Source organism: Balaenoptera ricei, chromosome 4, assembly GCF_028023285.1.
Source record: "Balaenoptera ricei isolate mBalRic1 chromosome 4, mBalRic1.hap2, whole genome shotgun sequence".
NCBI classification, from domain to species: domain Eukaryota; kingdom Metazoa; phylum Chordata; class Mammalia; order Artiodactyla; family Balaenopteridae; genus Balaenoptera; species Balaenoptera ricei.
This window is the reverse complement of record NC_082642.1, coordinates 83,846,258-83,869,267: the sequence shown is the minus strand read 5'-3', so window position 1 is coordinate 83,869,267 and position 23,010 is coordinate 83,846,258. Positions and strand designations below refer to the sequence as shown.

Here is a 23,010-nt window from a genome sequence, read left to right as displayed (position 1 = left end):
GGCCTGTGATCCACAATTACTGAGCCTGCGCGTCTGGAGCCTGTGCTCCGCAATAAGAGAGGCCGTGACCGGGAGAGGCCCACGCACCACGATGAAGAGTGGCCCCCGCTTGCTGCAACTGGAGAAAGCCCTCGCACAGAAGACCCAAAACAGCCAAAAATTAATTAATTAATTAATTAATTAATTTAAAAAAAAAAGATGATACAAACAGATGGAGAGATATATCATGTTCTCGGATTGGAAGAATCAACATTGTGAAAATGACTATACTACCCAAAGCAATCTATAGATTCAATGCAATCCCTGTCAAACTACCAATGGCATTTTTCACAGAACTAGAACAAAAAATTTCACAATTTGTATGGAAAAACAAAAGACCTCAAATAGCCAAAGCAATCTTGAGAAAGAAAAACGGAGCTGGAGGAATCAGGCACCCTGGCTTTAGACTATACTACAAAGCTGCAGTAATCAAGACAGTATGGTACTGGCACAAAAACAGAAATATAGATCAATGGAACAGGATGGAAAGCCCAGAGATAAACCCACATAAATATGGTCACCTTATCTTTGATAAAGGAGTCAAGAATATACAATGGAGAAAAGACAGCCTTTTCAATAAATGGTGCAGGGAAAACTGGACAGCTACATGTAAAAGAATGAAATTAGAACACTCCCTAACACCATACAGAAAAACAAACTCAAAATGGATTAAAGACCTAAATGTAAAGCCAGACACTATAAAACTCTTAGAGGAAAACATAGGCAGAACACTCTGTGACATAAATTAAAACAAGATCCTTTTGACCCACCTCACAGAGAAATAGAAATAAAAACAAAAATAAACAAATGGAACCTAATGAAACTTAAAAGCTTTTGCACAGCAAAGGAAACCATAAACAAGACAAAAATGCAACTCTCAGAATGGGAGAAAATATTTGCAAGTGAAGCAACTGACAAAAGATTAATCGCCAAACTATAGAATCAGCTAATGCAGCTCAAAATCAGAAAGCAAACAACCCAATCCAAAAATGGGCAGAAGACCTAAATAGACATTTCTGCAAAGAAGATATACAGATTGCCAACAAACACATGAAAGGATGCTCAACATCATTAATCATTAGAGAAATGCAAATCAAAACTACAATGAGGTATCACCTCACACCATCAGAATGGCCGTCATCAAAAAATCTACAAACAGTAAATGCTGGAGAGGGTGTGGAGAAAAGGGAACCCTCTTGCACTGTTGGTGGGAATGTGAATTGATACAGCCACTATGGAGAACAGTATGGAGGTTCCTTAAAAACTAAAAATAGAACTACCATATGACCCAACAATCCCACTATTGGGTATATGTACCTGAGAAAACCATAATTCAAAAAGATACATGTACCACAATGTTCATTGCAGCTCTATATAAAATAGCCAGGACATGGAAGCAATGTAAGTGTCCATCAACAGATGAATGGATAAAGAAGACATGGCACATATATAAAATGGAATATTACTCAGCCACAAAAAGAAATGAAATTGATTTATCTGTATTGAGGTGGATGGACCTAGAGACTGTCATTCAGAGTGCAGCAAGTCAGAAAGAGAAAAACAAATACCATATGCTAACACATATACATGGAATCTAAAAAAAGAAAATGGTCTGAAGAACCTAGGGGTAGGACAGGAATAAAGACGCAGATGTAGAGAATGGACTTGAGGACACGGGGAGGGGGAAGGGTAAGCTGGGATGAAGTGAGAGAGTGGAATTGACATATATACCCTACCAAATGTAAAATAGATCATTAGTGGGAAGCAGCACATAGCACAGGGAGATCAGCTTAGTGCTTTGTGACCACCTAGAGGGGTGGGATAGTGAGGGTGGGAGGGAGATGCAAGAGGGAGGGGATATGGGGATATAGGTATACATATAGCTGATTCATTTTGTTATACAGCAGAAACTAACACACCATTGTAAAGCAATTATACTCCAATAAAGATGTTAAAAAAATAAAATAAAATGGTAGCTGAAATAAATCTCTATGTGTATTTTAATTTATTTCTGAACTCTATTCTGTTCCATCTATCTTTTTGTTTACATGTGTCAGTACCGATTTTTGTAAATTTTTATACTTTTATAATGTCTTAATATATAGTAATTTAGTGCCTATTTAATTGTTCTTTTTCAGAACTTCTTTAGACATTTTTGGTAACTTTTTTGTTGGCAGTTGTGTTGGAGTTGTTTTATTTATATAAATACTGAAATATACTCTGTTTAAAAGTAAGCTGCAATTATTATGAGACAGGGAAAGCTTTATGCCCAAGGTTGGGTTACACCTGGGACTGAAAATGATGTATTGGAAAAGAAGAGCAAAGAGGACCAACAAAGGGAAGAAAACTAATAAATTTTCCAAAAAAAAAATTCTACAAAACAAACAAACAAACAACCCAGAAGTACCCTGGAATAAAACATGCACTTGAATGTTGTAAGCTATTTCAGCAGCCAGGTAGTTTTGCAGGTCAGCATGTATTACCCTGGCTTTTAAGGGTTTGAGAAACATTATCAGTGTTCTGAGTTTAAACTGAAATCCTTGAACTTTCAGTACCTGTGAGCTTGCACCTAAAATTCCTGCTCCTGGCAGCACTTTACCAGTCACAAGGAGCCAGCATTAATGAGTGCCCTGGCAGGAAGCAGAACTTAGAGAGAAGCTAACAAGTTCTGAGAAAGACGGAGATTAAACACAGGCAGCAAACCACTATCTTTGAACCTATTGTCCTTTAAGATATGTCGAGATCCAGACTTCTAAGTGTCACTTCGGTGGTCTCAAAAACAGGAATCTTGTGTTTGCCACTATTCCAGGTAACCATCTCTCTTTCTGGGAAAAGATTTTCAAAGCTACTACTCTAAGGATCTGATTTGTTATAGATTTGTGGTTTGGGTAACAATGACTCCGACAGTTAGAAGATTTCCTTTAAGAATGTGTTACCAGAATCTTATGACATTATATATATTGGTTAAACATGCAGATAACAAAATGGTTTATGACCTTAGTCCTATGTCTTCTTTATTTAGTTCTATTGCTATTGAAATATGATGTGATTAAATTTTTTTTAACTTTGTTATGCTGTAAAATTTTTAAAAATCAGAAGTGCTATTGACATAAAATGCCGTGGCAGGATTAATTTAAGACATGTTTACTGTTGCCCAAAGACATACTTGAGGTTCAACAGTTTTTCAGTGCTGAACAGTGCAGACAGAACCATCTTAGAGTCTATTTTGATTCCTCTGCTCTAGTATCTCATTCTGACTAATCCCTGCATTTCTGTATCTGTGTTTCTTGAATGCAGCATATCTGAAAGATTTAGGTATGAAATATATTAAGACTTCACTCCCCATTTCTTGATAACTCCAAAGTCTGACATTGGAAGTGAGGTGGTAATAATGTAACACTGTGTACTTCTTGCTAGGGTTTCAAGGAAGTGACTTGAAAGTGAAATGCTGGCTTTATTTGTTTGTCTGTTAAGCTGGATCCTAAATGATTTCATCTGCTCATAAATAAACTTTCTTTATGGACAAAATTTGAACGTTCATTTTCCTCTCAGTTAGTATGCAAGTCTATTTGCAGCATTCTAGCAAAAGAGAGTGCAACTCATTTTCTGTGCTTATAAATTGTTCATTACCACGCTCTCTGATGGCCAATTCATGACTCCATCAGCAACTCCACAAATCTCTTTGCCCAGACAAACTTGGTGGAATAAATATGAGGTGCTGAAGAAGATGAGTTTGGGCTTAAGGGAAGAAAAACGTATCTCACACAAAATTTCCAAGTCTATGATTTTAAATTTTGTAACATCTTACTTGTATTGATATTTGTATGTAGGGTCCAGGAAAATAAATACTTCACTGACCTTATCAACACAATTTTTAGGGCTACATATAAATAATATTCAACAATTTTTCTCATTGTACGTGAAAAGGGTCTCAGTTCAAGAGAAAAACAAACCTGCAAGCAAGTCCTCTAGATAGGGGTACTTTCTTTCCTCTGTGACGTGAGTTATTGTAACCTATAAGACTCGACACAGAGGACTAAGATAATTGTGTTAGAAAACTTATGGTTCGGGTCTTTTAAAACAAAGCAATCAAGGTTATTAATTTTCCCCTCTTCTTTGATAAAGAGAAAAATGTAAATCTCAACAGGAATGTCAATGGATCTTAGGTTGACCTTAGCCTTAGAGCAGGTTAAAATCACTCCCTCCTTCATGCATGTATTTAATATCCACTAACGCTAAGAGAATGGACTTCAGTTTTCATGTAGGGAACTTGATTCCTTTGCGTGAAAATAATATTCACAAGTAATGAAGCTCCTTCCTCTAGCTAATATGTGAAAACAAAGAAAAACTGCAAGGTGCACAAAAGCTCTTTAGATAAAGCAAAATCTGCCTATAGAAAAAACAAAGTGTTTCCACACCCACCTATGGCGGTGTGTAGGATAGGAATCTGGCTCCCAGTATATATCTCCTGTCACTGCTGAGCTGGAGAATCTACCCAGAGATTTTTTTCAATTACAATTCTGTGCACCAATAGACTCTGCTGCGGAGCTTTTAATTAAAAAAGAAAAACAAATGAAATAATATAAACCCGCATTGTCTCTAGGCACTGTTTGTATTAAAGGATTAGACATGAGATGTTTGGATTTCATTGTTCTAAACATGTGTTTCAGTTGGTGCTATCGGACTCACCATGTGAAGAAAACAAAATGTAAGTAAATAACAAGAGGCCCCATGGTTTTATTCAGCATTTTCAAAATTCAAAGAATAAAAATGTCTCAAGTCATTTGAGAATCCCCAAATGAGTTTCAAATGATCATTATGATCATGCAAGAAAAATAAAAAGTAAATTGCTTTTAAATGCAAATGGCTCAATTTTTCTAAAAGCAGAAAAGATGCACTTTCATTATGATCAGCTTTGTTAAACAAATAAGGGGCCTAGTTGATTTCTAGGTATTTTTGCTCACTGCATTCTCCACCCTTGAAGTTTTAAGCGTCCTTTAAGTTCATGAAAGAATCATGACTTCCTCTATGACTCCACCCACATGTGTAACTCACAGGGATGATGGGAGACAGTTTTCTGGATAATTTGGTTTCAAATATAAGCAAACTACCAAAGATCTAACCTGTATTATGTGTACCTTTCAAACTGCTTTTGATATGTTATGTGAATAATTGACACTATTTTCTCACTTTTCGTACTGTAGGCTTAATTCTTCTCAGAATTCTATTCGGGAGATGGAGAGAAGGTGCCATTAATAAAGCTGCTGATGATTAACGATAACTGTAATGTACTGAGACTTTGTGCAAGTGTCAGAAAGCACTTCTGCCAAGCCCTATCTTCTCCTGGGAGCAGCCCTCATTGCCAGCTAGCTGTTTTTAATTATCATTGACTGTTACCCTCAAGGCCGGGGTCTCCGGGCATTGTCTCCAGATTACGAGGCCATGCTGGGTGGGATGCTTTCCTTGGCCCTGGAATCCTTCACCTATTTCTGATGGATCATCCCATCATTGATCATCTGCTTATTAAACGTGTGCCACTCTTTCAGCTACTGCATGGCTCTCCATTGTTGTTTCTTTGCATTGATTTTGGACTTGCTTTTTTCTCTGTCTTCTGGTGTTGGTGACATAATGGACTTTTGACTATTGGTGTGCTTACCTAACTTTGGACCTCATGGCTGTCTCATCTTGCCCTTTCATCTTCTGCCTTTGACCCAGAACAATAGAATAAAGAAATTCATAATTGGAAAGGATCAGAAATGTTGAATCTAATTCCCCAATCAACAGGACAGGAGAATATGGTATTAAGGAACTTTATAAGCTAACTTTAGAGTCACTGAGGCTATTGGCCTTTTTTTCAGGTGAAGAAATTGAGGCCCAAAGAGAGATAGTAACAAATTAATCGCAGGACTTAAATTAGTACTTAGGTACAAAATTTTTGGCTACATCATTTTGCATGTAAATGTCTGTTATATCAGTCATTATTTAATATCATTGCTTTTGAATAAAAACAAGAAACCACCTCAAATATAATGCAAATTAACAGAAAATTAAGACAGAGAAGGCAAGAAAGTGGCTGATTTTGTGGAGAACTCGGATAAGGTAAGTAAATGTATTGAAGGCAGACACAATATTTCAAATATTTTGCCACCACAGGAAGGTGTTTGTGGGATCTATTATTAGTTCTATTTACATTTTTTTTCCAGCACAAGACTAATTTTTTCTGCTCTAACCCGATCAATTTATTTATTTATTTATTTATTTTAACATCTTTATTGGAGTATAATTGCCTTACAATGGTGTGTTAGTTTCTGCTGTACAACAAAGTGAATCAGCTATACATATATATGTATCCCCATATCTTCTCCCTCTTGCGTCTCCCTCCCACCCTCCCTATCCCACCCTTCTAGGTGGTCACAAAGCACGGAGCTGATCTCCCTGTGCTATGCGGCTGCCGATCAATTTATTTTTATAACAGCATTTTTAGTATAAACAATGCATTGCTAGACTTTTTGTGTATAATTTAGATATTATAAGTAATTTAGTGTATGAAATCAAACATGTCAGAGTCCCTCTGAAAAATTACACCTTTAATCTTTTCCCTTCCCCAGAAATAACCACGTACACTGATGTACATGTATGTACATAAACAGGGTATTTTACAAAACATAAATAAAATCATACACATATGGGATTCTGTAAAGTAATTTCATTAATACATTGCTGATGATAGTCTACCATATTACCTGGCTTGGGGAAGTTAAGTATTTTGCTCAAGAGTAAACAAGTAAAAGGCAGAGCTTGCATCTGGGCCTATGACTGATTCCTGAGCCTGGGATTTTCACTACAAATCCACACTGCATGTCCAATATGTAGATAAAATTACACACCTGGTGAAATACTTAGGGATACACAATCCATCCATCCTTCTGGGTACTGTACAATTTACCCACCCCAGATTAATTAGGTCAGGCCACTAGTCTCTGGATGATATGGTTTGGCACCCATCCCTCCCCCAAATTATTGTAGCTGAATTGCATTCTGGCTTCTGTTAAGAGTAATTTTTACAAAAAGGACCCATGAAATTTATTATTGCATTTATTCTAAGAGTACTGTGAGAAACATTGTTCCTGTCGTTAAAGACAGCCTCTTTATGAAGCCCAATAGTTTGAATTTGTCTCTCGTTTCTATAGCTGGAATAGTTGTGCATTTGGTGAATAATGCTGCCTGTTTTTGTTAATTTTAGAGGATACTATATAACCAATTCTCTCTTTCATCCTATTAACTGCTAGAAAGCTTAAGCCAGATCTGGAGTTCAGTACTAATTTTATATATGGGATTTACTATATTCAGTTTACAAACTGATCTCACTCTTGGCTTATTCTCTTTGTCTGATACTCTCTGTGCTCTCATTTCTAATTTTTTTTTTTTGTATTTTTAATATTTTCTTAAAGCATTTTGGAACACAGGATATTGAATCCATTCAGGCAGTAGTCCACATAGTAATATGAGGCTAGAGATGAATTTTACTCTCCCCAGTTACAATGCTGCATGGTGGTAAGAGACATGAACTCCACAGCCAGACCATTTGGGTTTAAAGCCTGTCTCTGCCACTTCCAGCCATGTTATCATGAACAAGTTACTTAACCTCTTTATGACTGAATTGTCTCAACTGTAAAGTGAGGATTATAATAGTGTGACCCCACTTTATAGCATTTTAAGTTTGAAAATGAGTTAATTCACATGAAGTTATACAACTGGTTTAGAAGAATGCCCAGCACAGGAAATTATGGATAATTCTAGTAGAGAAGCCAATGAAACAACTTCGCACTCTTCTTCTATTTATCAAAGTAATGAATTTTCAATTAATCTTAGGTCCACAGATTCTCAGCACTGAGAAAAAAAATTAAGATCAACTAGTTTAACCATCCCTATAGAGCAGGAATTATCTCCATACATCAAAGTAGGGCACTGGTTGTTCTGGAAGGGACAGAAATTATCTCCTTCGACACCTACTTCTAGAGAGCTCTGATTATTGGAAATGTCTTCCTTAAATGTTATATTCAGCTCTCACTTCTCCTGGATTTTTTTTATCTTTTTGGCACCCTCATCCTAATTTGATCAAGCATAAGTAAATCTCTGAGTAAATAACTTTTTCTACACTGAAGATCTTGCACCTAAAATTTGAATATTTAAAATATTGATACTGTTCAGACACTTTTAATTTTTTTTAAGAACTCAAAAAATTTCTGTTTAAAAACTGAACTTGTGAAAGACATGGAAACAGTGGTGAAGAAGGAGGCACATGAAGTCAGAAGACCTCTATTCTAGTTTAAGTTCTTTGGTCAGGTAGTGACCTCCCCATTTCCTTTCCCACTGTGAGTGTCTGTTGCATAGTGTGCAAAATCCTAAAGGTGAAATAAATGATACCAAAGGAGCCTGCAGTTTTGAAATTGTATGACCACTTTGCATTTCTCCAGCTAACTGCTTCCTGGCCATTTTATTGCATATCAGTAACTTCACCAGTGTGTGCACAGGGTCAGAAAAAGGAAGTAAAGTAAATAAGTTTGGATAATTGTTAGCACTTGAAAAAAATATTGAGTGGTTCAATAAGAGCCACTCAATAATTGACACTTATTGAGTGTCAAAAAGAAATGATATAAGGTAGTTAATATTTAGAATTGACATTTTAATAAGTATATGGTTTATTTTCAAATGTAAAGAAGAGAAGCAGAGATTTATATATGGAGGAAGATAAAGCAATCCATACTTTTTTCTGGTCATAAGCTTAGATTTCAAGATTCAAAACCAAGAACTTTGAGCTGTTTTATTGAGCCAGGACACCAGGAGAATTTCCTTACATACATCTTTAAAGTGGCATACTACATTTTAAAGATTTTTTGTATTTATAATATACTATGTAAAAATTTTATGACTACAAAAGTGATGCATGTACATTATAAAAATTCAAACAATATAGAAATACTGAAAATATAAAGTGCCTCACAATACCATCTTCAAGAGAAGCAAGCATTGTTAGTAATTTGGTATATATATATATACATACTAACTGTATAACACCTATGTAGTGAAATCATTGTATTTACATAAAAGGAAATATACAAAATAGAATTGAGCTCTCTGTATTATTTTATTTAATTATAAATATAAATCTATATTCTCTTTGATGAATGGGTAATATTCCTTTATAAGGGTGTTCCATTAATTATCTTTATAATCCTTTATTGATGATCACTTGTTTTAGGATGTTTTTGAAATTTATACTTCAGCTGCCATTTTTCCCCCTGCCATTTGTACCTATGTACTTGGTTAAACGCTCTAGGTGCACACACACAAAAAAGTCTTGTCATCTGGGTGACTGATGTTTGTCTTAAATATTTGTGGTAAAATTTTTAAGTTGATACTTCACATATTTTAAAAAGTCATTTCTGACTAGTATAATAAAAAACATGACACACTGCCTCTTTAGAGATGCTGGGAGCAATAAATTAGCTGACATTTAAAAATGCTTTCAAGCTGAAAAGTACTAAGTATTATTTTAGCAATGGCTGAAGAAGACATGATTAAGCACAGCTCCATCTCAGAAGTTTATCAGGCTGTGATGAATGGTTTTCCACTATTTAATGCTACAATACTTTAACAGCGGCCCATACAGCAAGGTGTGAAAAAGTTCCATCAGCAAACATACATTTAGTGCCCGTGTCTGATATAGTGAGTGTCTCTGGAATGAATAGCACTTGAGTGTCTATCCCTGGGGAGTTAAACCTCCTGAAAATTACACTATGAACTTTGTTTTTGTGACATCTTTTTAACCTAAACCCAGGAATGACTGAGTTGTGCCTAGATACAAAAATGGTTTAACCATCCTAATGGAAGATCAACTTCTAACTCCTTGGTAAATGGTATGTGTGACCACACACACCCATTTTCCTTTTATTCTAACTTTTTTTCTCCAACCAGGTTACAGGCCTGGTTTAGTAAAATCTTCCTTACCAAGATATTAAAGGATAATAGAGATTATGAAATTTCCCTGGAGAATTTGCATTTTGAAAAACTCTAGGTCTCTGAATAAACAGAATACTGCTATGGTTATCTGCCTAATGCCTAACACCTATGACACGTTAGCCCTGAAAAGTTAGTCACTACCTTCTCAATGCACAACAGTATTTGTAACTCTAGAATCAAGTCTATTACAGTGCAACTATCTGCTTACATATCTGACAGTTTCACATTTACCTGTATTCTCAGTGCCTTAAATGAAGTGGACATTCAGTAAACATGTGTTTAATTATGGGGAGTGCAGTGAGTAGGTGATTGTTGAGGAAACAAGTGTGGTCAGAACAAATACTATGGTCCAGAAGAATAATCCTTGTCCATCTAGAGGTCCAGCACTAACTGCTCTTCCTTTATTACCAGGTGCACAAACTATAAAGATCAGTACACAAGTGGCTGGTATATCTGGTAAGGACATCCTCAATTTGTGTTATAAAACCTTTGGTAGTATATGGGGCTTCCCTGGTGGTGCAGTGGTTGAGAATCCGCCTGCCAATGCAGGGGACACAGGTTCTATCCCTGATCTGGGAAGATCCCACATGCCGCAGAGCAACTAGGCCCGTGAGCCACAACTACTGAGCCTGCGCGTCTGGAGCCTGTGCTCCGCAACAAGAGAGGCCCTCGCACAGAAACGAAGACCCAACACAGCCAAAAATTAATTAATTAATTAATTAATTAAATAAATTTAAAAAATAAAAAAAACCTTTGGTGGTATATGACACTCCTTTTCCTAAATAATTGAGATAAAATATGACATCATAGAGCATAAGAAAACTTTAGGGCTCATGTAGATCAACAGAAACATCACTTTCAGGTTGTTGGCCAGTGTTTACTTAAACACTTCCTATGACAGGGAACTTACTATTTTTAAGAATAATAGTTTATTCCCAAGTTGGATATTTTTAAAGGTAAAATCATTGTTCTTTATCTTGAAATCTCCCAAAATGACTCCTCCACTGATTTGAGTTCTGACCTTAAAAGCCATTCAGAATATGACAAAAAAGGATTGTTATAACTTCCTAAACCCTGGCTTCTGTATTTTCAAAACTAAACATTACCAGTTCCCTCAGTTAGATGGTTAGCTCCTCAAAGACAGAGACCCTGTCTTGTCAACCTGTGAATCCCCAGCTCCAACATCTAAAATCTATTTGGTCACTTACGTATTAGTTGAATGAATGAATGGATGGCTGAATAGAAGGAATAATGGATGAATGAGTTAAGGAATCAAGATGCTGCTCCTTTGAACAACTCTCCAATTTCTAAAGAGAAAACAGTTAAGATTACCTGGCAAGACTGACCCCCTCTAAGCTCAGAGAACATTCCAGAGTCAGTGAAAATGTATGAGTGGTGGTGGGGGATTGCTTAAGGAATTTGGCTTCCCAGATGGCTTGCATCCAGTCTTGCTGAGTTTTTGCCCCTTTCCGGGAAGTAGCAGGAGCTCTTAACTTCCCAGCATGCTCCAGCTCACTCCTCCCCTTCTTCTTCTGCCATAAGGTTCTTGCTGCTCATTTTCCTGGTGGCTCTTCTCTGTGGAGCAGTGCTCTTCTGCCTCCAGTGGTGGCTGAGGAAACTCCAAAATGGTCCCCGAAGACGCACCATGGCTGTTTTTGCTGTTGGAGACTTGGACCCTGTCTATGGTAAGCTGTCTACACACTTCTAGACTTCCTCTTTGGAAACCTTATAGTTTTGTGTGGGTTGAAAAGCTAATCTATGAAAAGCAGATTTGTAAACATAGAACAAGACATGGTTTATTGAAGACTCAAAGGCATGCACTGGGGAGAGAGTCTAAATGAGAAAACTTCAGAAGAAAAAGACCCCAAAAGAAAAAAAAAAAAAAAAAAAGTGTCCTGGGGAAGTGACTCAGAGTTGAGTATGGGGATAGAACCTAAACATGTCATTCAGTCAACAAGCAGAAGGGAAAAGATACACAGGGCTGGCCACTCCAAGTGAATGGTAAGGTTTAAGGTACAGAAGAGCATCTCTGGGCTTTTGATATCCATCTATCCTACCCCGTGTTCATAGTCTCATTTACAAAGCTCTCCATGTCTCACTTACCCTCAGTAATATTGAACAACAATTTTCAGATTGTCTGCTGCCACTGCAGAGCCTGAAATACTGGAATAGGACAGGCGAGTGTCAATACTCATGTCCTTTCTCCCCAAACATACTGGCGGCATCCTGATTCTGTCTGCTCCCAAACCCCACCCCCCAAACCATGCCTTTCCTATTATTTTCCAGTCTGCATTAAGAGGTATGAAATGGAGGAAAGTATGGTCTTGAGTTATTTGTAATTGCCAGCCTCAGCTGTAAATAGAGAAATGATAATTTTCTGATTTCTGGCAAGTGACAATTGATAGTTTATTTCTTCATGTTAAGCAGTGTCCTCATCCAGAGACCGTCTGCTATGAGTCTTTCCAGTTAAGGCACTGCATTGTATACTACAGTTGCCTCAAGAGTGCTTGGTAGAGATTAACAGCTGCCCTTCAGAAACTTGGATCAGCATAAGATTTTCAACAGAGCAGGAGATGTCCTGGAAAAACTAACAGCTAAATAGGAAGTGGGGTAAAAATAAGCTAAAATGTTTTAATATCAAAATTCAGTACTAAGATTTAGTGATTATATTCACTATTGGGTTTTTTAAAAGTTATTATTTAACAGGGAAACACATTGTCAATTTGAGAAATGGTTATTTGGGGAAGAATAATTAAAGTCTCCAATGAAAATAGCTTTTTCTTCTAAAATCAAAAACACTTTCCACTGAGTGTACAGGGAAATAGGGTCACTGACCTTCTAACAAAATACGTTAGTCAAAGGGATCAACATGGTCACACTGGTCTATTTTTCTTTATCTAACAAGAGGTATTTAATAAATAAATGCAATTATGTTCCTTCCAACTTGACCTGAGTTCCTAAAGAGGAAAATCCACAGTGGTCTTTTCAGCCCTCTCTCATTCTGAGGGAGACTCTTTCACTAGACGGCCTTGAAGCATAAAAAAATTTGTTTTTAATTATCAGTAAATAAGCTACCCAGTTAGACTGTTATAACTTTTCAGGCAGTTTATGTGCCACAGTTAAATCCCCATTTATCTAATGTTTTTATATTTCCTGGATGGTGGTTTACATACATGCTTTTGAATTTGTCTGAATTTCCCTGAACACATATGAGTGTGAGAAAAGGAGTCAAGACTGAGATAGTACTTCAATAATCTGCATGTAATAGCACTGAGTGCAGTGAGTTACAATAGAGTCACATTCTCTACATTACCCTGAAGGCATTATGGACAGAAGAAAATACGTAGGAAGAAATTGTTTAGAATATATATATATATATATATATATCTCACAATTTAATTCACACCTACCAAGTACTAGGCACTAGGTCAGGGGCTTCTCAGATATTATCTCTAATTCCTAAATACCAACTCAGAAAAGTTGCTTTTACTTCCGATAGAGGATGTTATCTACTTTTCTCACTCTACTGTATAAATATACCCCATAAATCTTTGCTGCAGTCCAACTACAGATTGTCCAGAATTGAGGGTAGAGAACAATGAAAATTTAGGCAGGGCACACATGGCTTAGCCACCTTACCCCTGGACACTAAGTACGGCTCTATATCCTGAACCTCCAGACTTTTCCATTGGGTGATTCCGCGATGGTAGGTATTGCTCTCCAGAATCCTCACTTCCTCCCTCATTCCCTTCCTCATTCTATCCTTTCCTCCCTAATCCCTCGGGTATAGCTCTGGCTCTTTTGCACAAGGAACATTTAACTATTTCTCAGCATAAATTGCATTACCAAGTTCACTTCTGTTGATATTCATCTCAGAGAATACAACCTCAGTGGCCTCTTTGCGTTTATTTTTATCCTCACCTATGCTGGGATCAGTGTTGGGTTCTCCCACCCACCGTCCACCTCCCATCCTGTCCTATGGAAGCCCAGGGTGGCTGTACAGGCAGTAAAGAGCCATTCACATCATCTTTGATGTGGATATGGCTCTCAGAGCTGTGCTTCTTGCCATTCCTGTTTCTGCCCTCCAAAACAAAACACAAAAGAGTAATTTAGGAAGTGGTATTCTCTGTGATCTCTAGTCACCTCTTCTTAGCTAGTAATTTCTGGAAGTAAACTCTAGAGAACCAATATTTTAAGGTAGTCTGAAACCCAGACCCACACTGGATTTCCTTTCCACACTGGATTCTCATTACACGTTTACTTCTCCAGACAAACGATCCTCCCTACCTACTATTTCCATAAAAGGAGGTGCTCTCCAAAAGAGAAGTGAGGGAAATACTACGGGATCTTTTTATGGCTACAGAGGAAAGTAAGGGTCGAACCACAGCTTCTACCTTCACAGCCCTGAAAAAGTTTGTGCTCCCAGCTTAGAGCTGAGTCCACTACTGCTGGATTCATCCGTCTACACCGCAGCTTATGGGTTTGTACTTCTGAGTCTTCCCTATAGCCTCTGTTCAGAAGCAGGAAAGGAAAATGAGAACTCGTTTGAAAAATACTGGTGACATATTAGAATATAGGGTTTCTGGACTCCCTGCCACCCCTTGAGCACAAAGGGGCAGATAGGACCTTCCCTCCTGAATACAGAATATAAGAAATAAGTCATTTAAAACATCTTAAAGGTGAGACTAGATTTGATATATAAACCTCAGGTTCCTCCGAGACCTTCCTTTTATTTCTTCAAAACGTATTTCATGTTATTCCCATTATTTGCTGAATATATTAGTTGAAATAACTCTGCTCTTCTGACCTGTGGGTCAGAAGTCTGACTCCCAGGATCCCATGAAAGCTGCCCTCAACTGAGAAGAGCAAAGAGGAGAATTTTGATTGATTATCAGAGGCTGGAATGGAGTGAACTTCACTGATGTTGAAATATATAAAATAGGAAATTTCTCTCACTGAGAACTCCTGACAATATTTCATGGCTCAGGTAGTCAATTATCTTGATTAGAAATATTAAAGAGAGAAAGGGAAACACTTGGCTTGGGAATCCTTGTAAAATGTGTTTAAGGAAAGCCTTGCCAGCCCAGCCCATCACAGTGTCTGATGAGATTTCTGTCTGGGAAAGGTCCTTAGGAATCTCAGCCAAACACTCAGGCCTCAAGAGCATCTCCTGGACCAAGAATCATGCCTTTTCACAGTTCTCTGCTGGCTCGGTGATCAGATCTCTCACTTTTCCTTCCCCTTTTATAGGATCTATGTTTCCATGTCATAACATGTTATGATGAAGCTCTTTATGCACCAATAAAAGGAGAATTGATCTCTCTGATACCCCTGTGGAGGTTACGGAGGAAGGGGAGGTATTGTTGGAGAAAAAGGAGAAGGAGGAAGACCAAAATAAGGTCAAGAAAGTGCAGGGGGAGGGGAAGAATGAAGAGCTAAAGGAGAAGGAACTTACAGTTTGAAGTTGGAGATATTTTAAAGGCAGAAATTAAACCTATTTATTTTATACAAGCCCTAAAATTATTCTCTTTCTTCTTCTTCAGGCCCACCTCCTCTTCTTGGACCCAGGTCCAGGGTCTCCTAAACGGTTCCTTCTTCTGTTATTTTCCTGCCCTTACCCCTGGCTCATCTTCTGGATCCAGTTTTCCCTTACCATCTTTGCTCTAAGCCTAGAAGGGATCCATTCTGTGCTCTCCATCTTTTTGAATGGGATCATCCATGAAGTAGTCTCTGAGACCTTCTTGCTCTCTTCTCTCAACCATCAGAGCCTAACAGTTCTGGTATAATTCATTTTTTTTAGCACCTATCTAAGGGGTAAAAATAATTTAGTGTTTCAAAGCTTTCTTATCTCATTATATTTCCTATTTTAATGATGCTTTGGACAACCTCCTTTCTGATAATTCAGCAGAAAACATAGGAGATTGTTTTTTTTTTTCTTTCCCCAAATGTATACATGGAGAATGAGAACACATATTGGACCATAGAAAGTGATTTTTTAAAAGGATGTATGCAAATTTTTAGTAAAGATGGAAAAGAAGAGGAGAAAATTATTAAAATTCTCACACAAAAATCCATATCCCAAATATCTATTATTTGTGATCAATGCTCTCCACTTTATAAGTCTATACAGGCAGGGTGAAGAGGTAGAAAATAAAATGATTTAAAAAAAAATGTTTTGGGTTTGTTAGATTAATTGCTTTATTTTTTAAATTTGTATTTAAAAATAAGTAGTGACAGAGGAGTTTTAAAATTTATTAAAAACAATTTTTTTCCCAAATTCACCAAAAATATGGATGAAAATAAGTTTTCATTGGAAATAAGGTTGTGAAGCTGAATGAAAGCCCTTATTTATGAAGAATATGACATTTAAAGATAATGAAGAGAAAGAAGTTTGGGGTTTAGGAGGTGAGAGAAGAACAAAAGGCTTGAAGCAGAAAAAAAATCTAGTGTTCATTAGAGAAGAGAGAATTTAAGAGCTTAGGAGAGGGGTCCCAACCATTACCTGTCTTAACAAAAGATAAGCTTTAACAAAAAATAATAAGTTACTATAAAATCTACATGGAATCCTTTTCTTCCTACCTCACGTGGATCAGAGCTGGGTCCCTGACGAGGCAGCAGGCAGGTCCCGTGCCTTTCCTGAGAAGACAGCAAGGTGAGAGCCACAGAGACACCCCTCCTGGGACTCATTCTGGCTTAGCTCCGCCTTGGCCTGATCTCCTTGATAATGCTGCCTTTCAACTATCCAATCTCCCTGACCTCATTTCTTCTGCAATTTCAGAAATAATCTTACCTTTTTCTTATTTCAGGGCAAATAGAAACACCAGTCTTCCAGCAATGATTAAATGTGAGTGCTCCGACTTGCAGAGGGGAAGGAGGACTGGACAGAGTCAGGCAAAAAGCTGGTCCTTACACACTCTGCTCTCATCTCCCTTCCCCTCTCCCAGGATCCTGTCTTATTTTAGGATCCTTTTTTTTTTTTTTTTTTTTAGGATCCTTTTTGAAATGTCATTTTCATGTACTTTGTGTTCTTCATGTAAATATTCTGGGACTCATTGTAGGAAAGGAATGAGAGTATTTCCTTTATACATTGTCATGCACGGGCATGATAATAGTAATGGTTCACGTTTATTGAGCACTCATGTGTCATGCGCTGGGCTAACCCTTGACATCTCTCATCTCATTTATTCTTCCCTACAACTCCGTGAGGGGTTCACTAACATTGTGAACATTAAAGATGAGGGAACAAAGGCACTTAGAGATTAAGCAACAGAGTAGATGGTAGAATAGTGACTCAAATTCAGGCAATCTTAGCCACCCCCCTGTAAGAGAACAGAATGACACAGAGAAGGGAACAGAGCAGAAAGAGGAAGACAGGCATGTTAAAATAAGCTAAGTCCATTGGAGTGATTCTTAATGACTTGGGCAATCTGAAACCTGGCTGTAAAAACTTGGCAGTGAGTGTATTTTACAAAATTAAAAACAAACTCTAATATCTTTACCAACAGCTCTGTCAAAACCATAGGATTTTTGTAGGCATTTTTAACTGAGTTCTCTCAGGTTCTTAGTTTGCAAAAGATAAAAATAATACCTGTCCCCCTCACAATCACATGATATTGTATGTAAACATGCTGTGAAAAAAAATTGAAAAGTGGTTTATGTCCAATTTTACAAAAGCTCTCTGAGCTTAGTTCTGTTTATCAAATGAATGCCCTGTGGTTTTCACAAGTTTAAGAGCAATGGGCAAATTTGTAGTAAGGAAATAACAGTAAAACTTTTCTATTGCATAGAGCAAGTGTCAATAACTTGTTGCTTGGAGCATGATATTAATAATGGTAGTGGTGGAAATAAATGTGAGCTAATAATTGTGTCGAGTCAATCTGGTCAACCACTCCAGGTACAATGATAGCCAAATGACCTCTGACTTTGTATTGGATATACCAGGAGCAGTTCATCTGGAAAATGGATAGTACTTACTACTGGTATCCATATGGAGGGAAGTACTGAGGCAAGTCCACTTTGACAGTGTTAACTCTGTTTTATCAGGACCCTCAGACTTAGCCTACGTCATCCTAAACTTCCTAACTATTCAAGGCTCTAACTCCAAGAAAGTTTTCATTCAGTAATCTCTGTGTTGTAACATTAGTAAGGATAATGATTAAATCATTATTTAACCATTAAGATAGGATAGTTTAGGAAATACTATTGTAAATAAAAGAAAATGCATCATACTCCTAACATAGTACAATTCTTGCTGTATAGTAATAATGCTAATACTACTATCACTACTAATATTAGTGACAATCAATTTTAATGTGTGTCAGGCTTTGTTTTAAGCACTTTACATTCATTTAGCCTTGTTTTTATAGATGTAGATACCATCACTAGATTTTTATGGCACAACAGCAAACTGAGGTGTAAAAAATTGTGTAATAACCTAGGAGTAGGTTATTCAATTAAATAAATAACCCCTTAAGAAAAGTGTTGAACCAGGAGGTGAGATTTATATTCTAAATATGACCCCACCCTTCACATAGTATAATAATATTTGAATTATTATACTATGGAAATTAGTGGTTCTAAATAAATAGAATGCACTCCATAGTAATAATTTTGAGTAATCTGCATATGGATTCCAGTGAAGCAGCTATTGCCTAATATGTAACTACTCTTGGAATCATTTTGATAATTGTGGCGTGTTCTTTGGAATCTTCTCAATGGTATTGAATCTTAATCCTTTAAGAAAGAGGTCAGCACATTTTTTATATTAAAGGCCAAAATATGTTTGACTTTGCAAGCGTATGGTCTCTGTGTGGACGACTCACTTCTGCAATTATAGTAGAAAAAGCAGCCAGAGACAATATGCAAATGAATGAACATGTTTGTGCTATTTCAATTTAATATACAAAAACAGTCAAAGGGCCAGATTTAGTTTAAGGGTGTAGTCTCTTTTTTAAAGGTGAATTTATGGTTGTTATTATTGTTTTGGGAAGAAGAAGCCAAATCATTCCCAGAAAGGTAAATACCCCTGTGAATAAAAGAAAAAATATAAAGAGAGAAATGGCTATAAAATATTACTGTTGACTTCCTGTGTAACTCAAAAACAGTCTTTCAAGCCAATACTAGTAGAAGACTTCCCAAGGAACTATTGGAATAAGTGCATGATCTCTCAAGGTGATCAGTTTAAGGAAGAAAATGTTTGTTTTTGATATTTAATGGCTTGTAGTGTGCATAATCTAAAGTCAAGAGCTTTGATTTCAAAATTTAAAATTTGAGAGTACCTTTCATTTTTGCATGTGTATACTTTAATTACAAACTTTTCACAACTTGATATTTTTACTATTCATCATAGAGATGTTGAAATTAATTAATTGTGTTAGTTGCAGTTTACAGAGCATACATATAAAATAATGAAGTTCAGGGGTAATACTTTAACGTTTCTAGTGATATTTGCATATCTCATGATGGAAGCATTAGCTAAAATGCCATTAATGTTTACAGGAATCTTGTCTTCTGATCTTCCAAAAGGGATATTTCTTCTAGTTTCAGCTGTTAAGTTGTAGATGTTTCTTGATGACTTAGTCAATGATGGTCTAATCGGTTCATGAGAGCAAATTTTCTTGCTGTAATGACTAAAACTATCATGGCAGAGAGTGATATGGTTGTAACTTTTTTCTCAAGGGAAAAACCAATTTTCTGTTGCTCCAGTGATCCAAGAAATGCCAGATTTTATTAGGCAGTTCATGTGCTTCTGTTTTATGCTGACTAGAAAGATTATGTCTCCACCTTTCTCTTTCCAGGGACAGAAGCAGCTGTGAATCCAACTGTTGGAATGCACCTTCAAACTCAAAATCCTGAACTGTATCATGTTCCATGTTTTGGTGCTTTAGGCCCCCCACCTCCATATGAAAAAATTCTAAAATCAAGCCGATTTTAGATCTGGATGATTAATCGAAATTATTAGAAATATTTTTAATTCCAAAACATAAAATTTAAGAACAGTTCTTTCATTTAGTGGGAATTCCTAGAGATCAATTAATGTAGTCTAAAAAAGGACAAATAGACAAAAGCATGAATGTAGGAAAAGAATTTGGGGCATGGAGATGTTTCCATAGTAAATCAGTGGACTCTTGGTATGGCACTGCTGCTTTATACTTTTACGCTCCTAATCAAGTTTCTCCATGTACTCAGATAGGCAGTACTTAACTCACGGAGTGGCTCCCATTAAGTTTAGGATTCCGCTGTCGTACACATCACAAATTTTTCTGCCTCAATCTCTATTTTAATTTGACCTCTTCCCTAGTTCGGAGTGAATAAAATTATCATAATTTAACAGTGACCCAAATAGAGATGCATACATGTCCAGACCCAGAACCAGAAAGAGAATATTTGAATTAGGGTGAGGGGAGAGAGTAGGAAGAAGGACCATTTGGAGTTGAAGGGTGAAGGATGAATGAAGAGGAAGATTAAAAGTTCAAGGAGTTGTATGCCACAGCCTGAGAAGGGAGAAAGTGTTGATTGAAGCTGAAGGAGACTATTTAAGCTGTGAGGCACATGTAATCCCACAGTGTGGAGAAGCAGAGGCTCCCATTTTATATGAGTGAGTGCAGACTCCAGAGCCCAAGACCGGTGCCTCAAGACTTGACATTTCTTAGCCAACCATGGTAAGAACCCTTGGCATAGATATCAGTATTCCCATTGAGGACTCTACCTACAGAAGTAGCAGTAAGATATCATCAAGTGACATTTTTGCAGTGGCCATGAGCAAGGGGTCCAGGAAAAGACATCCATGGCAGACGCCATATGGTCTTTGTTGAACAGACGGTTGACAGCTTCACTTGTTAGTCTAATATACCTTTCAAATTTAACTTTGACCAAGCTTATCTCCTAATTTCTTCCCAACCATGTTTATCCAAACCTTCCCTATCTTAATCGATGGTAACAGCAACCTTCCAGGTGCTCAGACCAAATAACTTGAGCCTTGAGTTTTCCGTTGATGTGACTTCCTACGTCAGGAAATGCCTTAGCTTGGCTCTACCTTCAGAATAGTTCTAGATTCTGAACATTTCTTACTCCATCTCTGGTGTGAGACATGTACTGTCAGTTCTTCCCTGGATTACTGTAATAGCATCTAAACGGGTCTGTTTGCTCCCAGCTTTGCCCTCCTATATTCTATTTCCAACACAGTAACTAGAGTAGCATTTCTTATAGCATAAGGAGGATCATGTTCCTTAACTAAACTCCAATGACAACACTTCTCACTCAGAAAATGACAAAAGTCCTCGACACATGGCCCTAGAGGATCCATATGCCTCTCAGTTCTCCTTTCTAGTGACTCCCGCCCTTACTCATTTGCTCCAGGAACCCTGCCCTCAAGCCTGCCAGGCTGTACCTTACCCCCATCTGACCTTTCCTGCCTTAGCGCTTTCTGTTCCTTTTGCCTGCAAAACTCTTCTCCCCGATATCAACATTGCTTCACGCCTTCACCTCCTGTAAATCTTTGTTTGAAAGTCACTTTTTCAGTGCGGTCCGCCCTGATTACCCTACTTTAAATTGCAATTTCTCCCAACTCTAGCACTTTCACCTCCTTGTCTCAGGTACACTACTCCTTTTCCCATAACATCTATTGTCTTCTACTTATCATCTTCTACAATACTGCATAGTAAAATTATATTTATAATCTGCTGTCGGCCTTCCCTTGCTAGAACATAAATCCATGAAAGGAGGTATCTTTGTGTTATACACTAATTTATATCCCAAGCCTCTAAAGCAGCCTGGCACTTAGTATGTATTCAAACAATTTTATAAGTAAAGCTCACTAGTTCTCGAAATTTCCAAAAATAACTGGACGGGAATTTGACGGGAATGAAGCCTTACAAAAGTGACTGTGGCTAAGAGCCAGGGACAGCTGACAATGTTGTATAACTTTAAGTTATACATGGTAGATTGAACATATCCATTCTCTTCTTAAACCCACGAAGATTATAGTAAAGGAGTAAGAGGGCTTTTGAATTCACAAGAACAAAGAGAGTGGCAAGAAGATGATGAAGAAAATTAGCAACAAGTTTTAGTACATGGAAAGATGTCTAAGATAGATAAAGATAGATAAATCATAACTGACTGGGGTTTCAAGTTTCTCCGCTATGCTAAAGGACTTATGGAAAGAAACTGAGAATAATCAAGCAAATTCCTACTGTACCAATGCAGAAATGCCCAAGAGTTAGAGGCAAGAGAGGTGAAGAGAATTTTGGGAATGATGATGAACTTCATCTACAGGAAGATAGCATTGAAGCAGCCCATAGAAGAGCCAGTTCCAATCAGAACATGACAGTGAATAGCTATAGGAGAATAAGAGGTAAGATTAAGGAAAAATCCGTAATGAAAATGTGGTGATAAACTAACGATTGGTAAATGGAAAGTGAAGAAACTGAAAAAACAAGGTGATTATAAATCTATGAAAAACAAAAGTTGGATTAACGACCCAAATGGTTAAGTTGTGAATAATGTAAATAATTGATGTTGAATTATAAAATGAGGGTTATTCATATTGACAGTGTAGGCAGAGGAGGAAAGTTTGGATGAGGGGAGGTGGGTTAGGGTTAGAAAGTATATCCTAATCTCAGATTGTGTGGAATCAATGAATAATATCTAAATTTTTTAAAAATCAAGAAATAGTAGTAAAGTACATCATGTGGAAATATCATAAATATCTGAAACAAAATGCCAAAGAGTTGAAAATTATTTCCTCAAGAAATAGTATTTGGAGATAATGCTGTGTGGGAACAGGTAGAGCAGAGATGTGTTGATTTTCATCATGAGCCTATAGTACTATTTGACTTTTAAAACTAAATGCAAGTATTACTTTAATAAAAATAAAGGTAAACAAATAAAGGTTTGGCAGATTTATACTTTGCAGTTGCAAACAAACAGAGGAAATCATATCACAAGGAA

General features: G+C 37.0%; 1 protein-coding gene across 1 annotated transcript; it reads left to right on the top strand.

The window, feature by feature from the left end:
- Window positions 1-2,565: 2,565 nt before the first annotated feature.
- Window positions 2,566-22,950, top strand: TMEM207 (transmembrane protein 207). The gene is made up of 6 exons (XM_059920776.1): window positions 2,566-2,848; window positions 4,710-4,747; window positions 5,244-5,285; window positions 10,474-10,518; window positions 11,605-11,747; window positions 19,860-22,950. Exons 1-6 carry the CDS (start codon window positions 2,774-2,776, stop codon window positions 19,994-19,996), a joined length of 480 nt encoding a protein of 159 aa, XP_059776759.1. The 5' UTR covers window positions 2,566-2,773; the 3' UTR covers window positions 19,997-22,950.
- Window positions 22,951-23,010: the final 60 nt, after the last annotated feature.

Coding starts and splice junctions, on each gene's coding strand:
- TMEM207 (XM_059920776.1), top strand. CDS start 2,774: ATGTCGAGATCCAGACTTCTAAGTGTCACTTCGGTGGTCTCAAAAACA. Junction 10,519..11,604: donor ACAAGTGGCTGGTATATCTG/GTAAGGACATCC, acceptor TTCTGCCATAAG/GTTCTTGCTGCTCATTTTCC. Junction 11,748..19,859: donor AGACTTGGACCCTGTCTATG/GTAAGCTGTCTA, acceptor TTCTCTTTCCAG/GGACAGAAGCAGCTGTGAAT.